The sequence below is a fragment of the Danio aesculapii genome, chromosome 1 (assembly GCF_903798145.1).
Source record: "Danio aesculapii chromosome 1, fDanAes4.1, whole genome shotgun sequence".
Taxonomy (NCBI): Eukaryota; Metazoa; Chordata; class Actinopteri; order Cypriniformes; family Danionidae; genus Danio; species Danio aesculapii.
Window position 1 is genome coordinate 2,268,645 of NC_079435.1, and position 9,910 is coordinate 2,278,554.

The 9,910-nt window shown below is 33.3% G+C and overlaps 1 protein-coding gene across 1 annotated transcript; it reads right to left on the minus strand.

Moving 5' to 3' along the window:
* Window positions 1-4,718: 4,718 nt before the first annotated feature.
* LOC130229326 (CMRF35-like molecule 5) lies at window positions 4,719-9,910 on the minus strand. Its single transcript, XM_056458104.1, has 6 exons — window positions 9,840-9,910; window positions 9,411-9,734; window positions 6,497-6,538; window positions 6,312-6,410; window positions 5,082-5,137; window positions 4,719-4,943 (listed from the first exon to the last, which is right to left on the minus strand). The coding sequence occupies exons 1-6, from the start codon at window positions 9,880-9,882 to the stop codon at window positions 4,719-4,721; spliced, it is 789 nt and encodes a 262-aa protein (XP_056314079.1). The 5' UTR covers window positions 9,883-9,910.

The window sequence follows — 9,910 nt, forward strand, 5'->3', positions numbered from 1 at the left end:
TAGCGCTGACTGATTGTGTGTTTGAGTTGACACGTGATATTATGTGTGAACACTGCTGAGGTTTGACCAGGAAACTAGCTCTGATCTCTCAAACCACAGACCTTAAACAATGTTAGCATTAACATTTAGCTGAGGTTATTTAAATCAATTCTTAATACCATATAAACACTTTAAAGGCTCATCATTCTGATTGCAAACACAAATATAAAGAAATTAGCTAAATGTGAAATGCTTTTACTGTGGTTATGAAGAGCAAAACCTTTACAGACACACAAGTGCATTGTGGGAAATGCAGTTTGTGTGTTTATCTCAAGCCTCAAACCTCTTCCTGCGGCTGTAGATTCACTTCCTGATTGGTAAGTAATGTCCACAGACATGAATCTAGCAGTAACATTTAAATTGTATGTTAAATAAAGCACAGCAGGAAACATTTAGCATCAGAAGTGACGTTTATTTTTATTTTTCAGCAATTTATATTTGTCATAATTATCATAATTCATTCATTTTACTCTGGCTTAGTCCCTTTATTCATCACCACAGCGGAATGAACCGCCAACTTATCTTACAACGTATATGTTTTCCACAGCAGATGCCCTTCCAACTGCAACCCATACACACTTATTCACACACACATTCACACAATACGTCCTATGTAGTTCACCAATTCCCCTATAGCGCATGTGTTCACTGTGGGGGAAACCAGAGCACCGGAGAAACCCACACCAACACAGGGAGAACATGCAAACTCCACATAGAAACACCAACTGACCCAGCTGGGACTCGAACCAGCGACTTTCTTGCTGTGAGGCCACAGTGCTAAGCCACCGTGTTGCCCGGATTGTCAAAATAAAACGCATAAAACACAAAATAATCAAATGAAGCATTTTCATCAGATGTTTTTCATCATAGTAGACAAAACTTAAGGTTTAATTAGAATAATAATGTATGTTGATTAAAATGATCCCCTAATATCTCTTAATATGCTAATGAATGTTTTAGATTGTGCTGCACGGTGGCTCAGTGGTTAGCACCATAGATATTTACATTAGATGTCACCTGCCCTGTTGTTGTCTATTGGAAGGAATGCACCAATAGAGCCGCCATTTTAGTACAGGGTTGCGCTCCTTTAAAATGAATGTGGGACCAAGGTGTAGTGGAGGACTGTGGCCATCCAGAGCCAGAGATATACACACTTATACACGTATATCTATGATCGGGAGATTTCCCGCTGGTCAGTATGCAAATATTAACTTAAATGACTAAAATGATAATTTTTCATCACTTTTCTACATGGATGGATGTGACCGCACGGGCAGTGCTGACACAGAGTGTGTTTGTGTGTATGGAAATGTATTATCCTCCCTCCCTGTTAAATTTGATCTAATACGTGTCCTGAAACACACCACCTCTCCTGCTTTCACTTCTCATTCTGATGAAGGGAGCGAGTCGTTTGTGAATGAATCTCCGTTATGAATGACTCGTTCACTTAGCTGACAATAGTTTCTGGCCCCGCAGCGTCTTGTTGTCATATTTGATTTACATTGTTTACTGATTTTATTCAACCAAACTAGCATAAGCCGAGTATCAAGTGCTGCTTTGCCTTATAGTCAGTGCAGTAAGAGTCTGTATTATCATCAATACTTGTTGAACACAAAAGTTTGTAACAAACAAAAGCGTAAAAGATGAAATTTTCCCTATGAAATGTTCTGCCTCTGTGTTTTGTTTTCTTTATTTGCTCATTACTTCACCCGTACACATCGCTAAAGTCCAGCATCTTCACCCTGGCTTTAATCTTGACTAGTGCAGTTGAATGACTTCTGTCCTGGGAGCCCTGTACAAATGTGGTGGCGGTAATGATGCATGCTCAGGGTCCATATGCGATATCTAGTGCCGTATTTCCCAACCCTGTTCCTGGAGGCACACCAACAGTACATATTTTGGATGTCTCCCTTATCTGACCAATTAACTTCAGGTTTTAGAGTCTCTTCTAATGTTCTGATGAGTTGATTCAGGTGTGTTTGATTGGGAAGAGGTTGAAAATGTGTACTGCTGGTGTGCCTTCAGGAACAGGGTTGGGAAACACTGATCTAGTGTATATATCTATGCGTAAACACTGGTTAGCTATCTCATTTGCATTTAAAGCAACCAAAACGGTACGATTAGGAATAAAGTGTAAAAGGGTCAGTTTCAGACAGTTAGAGAACATTATTAGTGTGCTGTTGTGAGCTGAAATGTCACATACACACTCTAAAGACATCAGAGATGCATTTTACAGCTTTTATCATGGGACATAATAGGTCAGCTTTAATGTCAATTTAAGGTATGAAATATTGTACTAGTTTGATTAGATACATATAAAAGTCTTAATAAAGCTAAAAAAAGTCCATTTGACTCAAATAATTAAAAGGAAATGGACTTGTTAACAATAAGCTGAGATTTTTTTTCAGATAAACACAAAAAAAATACACAAAAAAGCCATTACATCCTAGTAGCTTATTTTTATTGTTGCTCTCGATATTTTAAAAAAGCAAAAATGAAAAATAAATAAATAAATGAAGTGCAAACAGCATCAACCTAACTCAACTGACCACACTGTAAATATATATGTCGAAACGTCATGACAGCAAGTGTGTATATGTTGCATTAATAAGTTCACAATGCATCTCACAACACTAGGCTGCAGTGCTCATATGGGCCACTAGAGAGCACTGCATATGCACTTTGTCTTTTTGTGTGTGTGAGAACTCCAATTACCATGATGCTTTGCTTCCTTGATTGTCTGTTGATTTCAGCTGTGCCTTTTACCTGTTTGCTTCTATATTGTGCTACGTCTGCCCATCTGTGGTGAGTCATTGTGGTTTTGTTATATTTGTCGATTGCCTGTAGTATTTTTCAAGTTTTGTTGCTGATGCATTGCATCGCCTGGATTACTTTAAGTAAAAGCTGCACTTGGAACTTTCACCAATGAATTTTTAAACCTGCTTTTTGATCAATATTAATAACCCTTTGTGTTTTGCTTCCCTTCTAAAATTCTGTAAACTTGAATCTCTTTAATACACCCCGGTAATACATCACAAGCAATAGTGCTACTGTGGTATACCAAAATATTTTCTCTTAATATCAATAATTAATATTTTTTCCATTATTTTTTAAAATGATAATTTTTCTATTTTACCCTTAAATTAAATTAATTAATTATTTACCCTTAAATAAAAGTCCCCAGATTTAAAAAAAAGTCCTTTTTTATATAATGTTCATCTCTTCAATGTGTTTCCATATATGCTGTGTTGTATGCCACAAAGGAGATTTGCTGGAACCCATTGACCTCCATAGAAGAGGAAAAAAGTCAGTAGCTGTGTCTCAAATGGCACTCTATGCACTCATGCACTATGCACTTATACACTCAACAGTATAGTATATGTATGTAGTGTCGTCCCAAATGGAACACTAATGTTTTTTTACGAAGCGGAAATTCAAACCGTTTCCCTGATGACGTCAGACAGTTGCCAAATCAGTGAAATAAATGACCAAACTATCAAGTAATACCTGTCATGAGCAGAACCGCATTCACCATCAGGAGGCGCTATAATCACTCTCGTAAGAGAATTTAGCTTTCACCATCCAAAATAAGTAAAGTTATCCATCATGTGAGCTCCGCCCCTTCTGCTACTTGAGCAAACCTGCGGTCGTTGAGTGTAGCCCCATCTGACCAATCAGTGCAGAACACAGCCATCTGACCAATCAAAGCTGTGTAGAGTCATCAGAGTAAAGTCAATGGACCAATCAGAGCAAAAGAAGACCCATCTGACCAATCAGTGCAGATTAGAGGTGTGAAGTGTCCATCATTACACACGTCATTTTACCAGCTAAATGAGTGCATCATCCGGGTATTTAAAGTGCACTTATTATTTTGAGGGTTTTCAGTGTGAACGCACTACTTACACTATTTATACTACAAAATGACGTAGAGTAGTGCATAAGTGTGCGATTTGGGACGCAGCTAATAAAAGTACAAGTGCTATAAAGATCAATGGGTTAAAGGTACATTTATGAAGTGTTTTTTTTTTTTTTTGGGACAAAATATATCCATTTAAGGTACCAATATGGGCTGTTTAGGTACTTAAATATAACTCAAATCGTATATTGACCCATTCCGTGACCAAAAAAAAAAATAAAAAAGTGTCAACGTCAATAATAAAGCAACCATTTTTTCACTTCCCTTCTTAAAATACTGTGGACTTTAATCTCTTTAATACTCCTAGGCAATACATAACAAGCAACAGTGCTAGTATACTAAATAATTTCTTCATATTTGACTCTTGAGTAAAATAAACTTGGGTGGCGCAGTGGGTAGCACGATCGCCTCACAGCAAGAAGGTCGCTGGTTTAAGCCCTGGCTCGGTCAGTTGGTGCTTCTGTGTGGAGTTTGCATGTTCTCTCTGGGATGGCGTGGGTTTCCTCCGGGTGGTTTCCCTCAGTCCAAACACGTGCGCTATAGGGGAATTGATAACCTAAGTTGGCCGTATTGTATGAGTGTGAATGCAAGTGTGTATGGGTGTTTCCCAGTGTTAGATTGCGGCTGGGAGGGCATCCGCTGCGTTAAATATATGCTGGGGAAGTTGGTGCTGTGGCGACGCCTGATTAATAAAGGGACTAAGCCGAAAAGAAAATAAATGAATTCAGCAGTCAGTCTTTTGTATTTAATTAAATTTATTTGGTCAAATATTGTGATAGACAGACTCTTGTTGAGCAGAATCAGCTGTAAGACTGTGATACAGGTCAGTCTGTCTGGTGTTCAGCTCTGTGTACATATGATATGGACTGTTGATATAGAAAATGTGTGTGTTTTCTGCTCTGGGAAAGCTATTTTCCGCTGAATGGTTTACACTTTGAGCTGTGTGTGCGTTTGGCAGCACAGTTGGGTTTTCTTTCTCATATTCGTTCTGTGAATTAAAGATAAAAAAGGGAAACGATTACTTCAGAATCAGCATTGGGCAATGAAATGAACTTTGACTTTTGCTTAAGAATAAATTCAGGGTGCAAATGATGGACAAGTTTAATTTTAGATGATCGTGACTCACTTCTTCTCCATTTCTTAATGTCAAATCAAGACCTTCAGTGGTGGAGGACACCGGACCTGTGTGGTCAATAATAATAATAATAGTTAGTTTTAAAAGTATGGTATTTATTCTTTAACAGCAATGCCACTGAAGACAGACTCAAAATAATAATAATAATAATAATAATAATAATAATAATAATAATAAATACATAAACAATAAAAATAATAAATATTAATATTACAAATAAAATAAATTAATAATAATAATAATAATAATACAAAGAAATAAAAGTAAAATAAAATGAAATTATTAATAATAATAAATATATAAACAATAAAATAATACATATTAATATTAATATTACAAAAATAATAAAATAATAATACAAAGAAATAATAGTAAAATAAAAATGAAATTAATAATAATAATAATAATAATAATAATAGATGCAAACAAACAATAAAATAATAATGAAATTAATAATATTAATAATAATAATAATAATAATACAAACAAATAAAAATTGAATTAATAATAATAATAATAATAATAACACATAATAATACATAATAAATATTAGTATTACAAATATAATAATATTAATATAATAATAACAATAAATACATAAATAATAAAATAAATAATAATAATACAAATACATAATTTTAAAATAATACATATTTAAAAATATATAATAATAATAATAATAATAATAATAAAATAATAATACAAAGAAATAATAGTAAAATAAAAATGAAATTAATAATAATAATAATAATAATAATAATACAAACAAATAATAATTGAATTAATAATAATAATAATAATAATAATACATAATAAATATTAGTATTACAAAAATAATAATATTAATATAATAATAATAATAATAATAATAATAATAATAATAATAATAATACAAATAAATAATAATTGAATTAATAATAATAATAATACATAATAATACATAATAAATATTAGTATTACAAAAATAATAATATTAATATAATAATAATAATAATAATAATAATAATAATAATAAATACATAAATAATAAAAATAAATAATAATAATACAAATACATAATTTTAAAATAATACATATTTAAAAAATATAATAATACAAACAAATAATTATAATAATAATAATAATAATTATTATTATTATTATTATTATTGTAAATAATACAAATAAGAAATATTAATAATAAATAAATAAATAAATAAATATGTCAAAGTTTAAAATTACCACAATTCTGCTTTTTCTTTCGTATGATCACCGTAAACGTTACAGCACCGATCAGAAGCAAAACAGAAACTCCTGAAGATACGATGACAACAGCTGAATCTAACAATGCACAAGACAAAATCAATTGGTCCACAGAATTGAATTAAGGTTAACATGAGAAATAGCTTTGAGATTTTGTCATTTACCTGAGTCAGATGTGGATCTCTGTGGTAAAGTAGTTTGTGCATCTGATTGAAAGATACAGATTCATTATTAAAAACAGGATTATGGTTAAAACATCAGCTGTCTTGTCTAAAGAGGTCACAGTAGATTAAGACTTAGAGTTAAATTATACATTAGCACAAGTTACCAATATGGGTTCTTGAGGTACTAATATGTAACTTTAAGGTACCAATACGGATCCTTGAGGTACTAATATGTAAGTTTAAGGTACCAATACGGATTCTTGAGGTACTAATATGTAACTTTAAGGTACCAGTACGGATCCTTGAGGTACTAATATGTAACTTTAAGGTACCAATACGGATTCTTGAGGTACTAATATGTAACTTTAAGGTACCAATACGGATTCTTGAGGTACTAATATGTAACTTTAAGGTACCAGTACGGATCCTTGAGGTACTAATATGTAACTTTAAGGTACCAATACGGATCCTTGAGGTACTAATATGTAACTTTTAAGGTACCAATATGGATCCTTGAGGTACTAATATCTAACTTAAAGATACCAATACAGATCCTTGAGGTACTAATATGTAACTTTAAGGTACCAATACGGATCCTTGAGGTACTAATATGTAACTTTAAGGTACCAATACAGATCCTTGACGTACTAATATGTAACTTTAAGGTACAATACAGATCCTTGAGGTGCTAAAATGTAACTAAGGTACCAATACAGATCCTTGAGGTGCTAATATGTAACTTTAAGGTACCAATACAGATCCTTGAGGTACTAATATGTAACTTTAAGGTACCAATACAGATCCTTGACGTACTAATATGTAACTTTAAGGTACCAATACAGATCCTTGAGGTGCTAATATGTAACTTTAAGGTACCAATACGGATCCTTGAGGTGCTAATATGTAAATTTAAGGTACCAATACAGATCCTTGAGGTGCTAATATGTAACTTTAAGGTACCAATACAGATCCTTGAGGTACTAATATGTAACTTTAAGGTACCAATACAGATCCTTGACGTACTAATATGTAACTTTAAGGTACCAATACAGATCCTTGAGGTGCTAATATGTAACTTTAAGGTACCAATACGGATCCTTGAGGTGCTAATATGTAACTTTAAGGTACCAATACGGATCCTTGAGGTGCTAATATGTAACTTTAAGGTACCAATACGGATCCTTGAGGTGCTAATATGTAACTTTAAGGTACCAATACGGATCCTTGAGGTGCTAAAATGTAACTTTAAGGTACCAATACGGATCCTTGAGGTGCTAAAATGTAACTTTATAGTAACCAATACGGATCCTTGAGGTGCTAAAATGTAACTTTAAGGTACCAATACGGATCCTTGAGGTGCTAAAATGTAACTTTAAGGTAGCAATACGGATCCTTTATGTACTGATACATTACTTTTATGAACAATGTGGATGCTTTAGGTAGTAATACATTACTTCCAGATGCAATATGGATCCTTTAGGTAGCAATCTATAATATAAGTATCTTTAATCAGAGATGGGAAGTAGCGAATAACAAATACTAAGTAGATTTTTCTGTTGTCAGTACTTTACTCCACTATTTATTTTTTTGCCAACTTTTTACTTTTAATCCTTACATTTTTACACATATCTGTACTTTTTACTCCTTACATTTTTAAATCAGGCTCGTTACTTTCGTTTTTATATGTTTTAAGACGCGATCTATTTATTTCTTGTCATTGCGCAATTTGAATGTCTTTTTGATCCAGTCAATCTATTTGTCATTGCGCGCCTGCGTGCTGCAGTGTGTTGCTTTTTTCAATCTCTGATCACGCGCTGTAGCTGGGCTTGTTTATTCAGCTTACTATGGAAACGGGTAGAATGGCAAACGTGGATGAGAGACCAAGGGAGTCAGCGATAAACATGACCGTCATGTTTCTCGCCGGTATTAAGAAGCGTTTTGGTGGATCGGACCACAGGTAAAACAAGAGACACATTCCTGTTCAAATCTGGCATATAAATGGGGCTAAAGTCTTTTGTCCACTTCCAACTATGGTGTACTTGTCTGATCTTTCAATATTGCACAAAAAATAACGAACAAAAAAACAATCATGTACTTTATTTTTTTTTATTATCAATGTTTGTTCAGTTACTACTAAAGCAATTAAATACTATGAATACCTTATGCATTGAGATTTATTTCCTTGGTTTCCAACAAGTTCATATTTTCTAGTGCAGAATTCATACTGTTATATATATATACGGTTGTCTATTAATTTTTTAGATGGATTGTTAGATAAATATTTTAGGACATTAAAAGTATTTATACTGGGTGATTTATGAATAAAAAAAGCAATGCCAAGGATCAGAAATTTCCGAAATTTCAGAAAGATGTTGCAAAAATATATTAGCAGCATTAAATGACTTTATGACAGATCATCAGGAAACCACACACAGTATTGAAATCCATGGGCGTGTAAACTTTTGTAAAATGTTATTTGAATAATTTCAGCAAGCTTTTTGTGTTGTGAAGTATATGTAAACATCTTTCATGTAAAATATCTTACTAAATATTAAACAAAAAATAGCATGCATTTCGTATGATCTCTCTTATTTTGTTAAAATTATTAACAAATCTTCAAGGGGTGTGTAAACTTGCTCAACTGACATGTACAGTGTAGTTACCATCGTGAAACTAAAACAGGTAATAATTAATACTTAAGTACATATTTCAGGCCGTACTTTTTTACTTGAGTACAAAAGTGTAGTCAGTACTTCAATTTTTACCAGAGTCATTTTAAACAGGAGTATCTGTACTTCTACTTGAGTGAAGGATGTGTTTACTTTTACCTTCTCTCTCTTTAATGTACAATATGGAGCTTTTGCATCTTTATTTCTGAGAGTGTACCATATAAGGCATGATGATGAACACTTACCCTGTTCAACCAGCAACACAATCTCAGAGTAGACATCCGTTAAAAAAACCCTCTCGACAGCACACCAGTAGGTTCCTGCATCCTCTGTTCTCAGATCAGTGATGGTGATGGTGAAAACTTTGTTTGTGGTGTCGTCAGTCAGAGAGAATCTCTCGTCTTTTGCTGGAGATCCTGAATGGACTATGATGTCTTTATTTCCATAATGGCACGTGCCCCTACAAAAATATTTGACATTCGTCTCATATCCAGAATTATATCTACATTTGATGTCAAATCTCTGTCCTCTGTGTCCGGAAAGTTTATCTGGAACACTTACGACACCAGCTGAAAACACAGACGATTCGATTGTTAGATTAGCACATGTAATGGATTAAGAAACACTCAGTGATGTTTGTGAAATCTGAGATTGGTAAAAACTCCTGAACTCACCGATACTGATCCAGGACCAGAGGAGAGGCAGAAAGCTCCACATGCTGCAGATTTACACACTTAAGACTAAA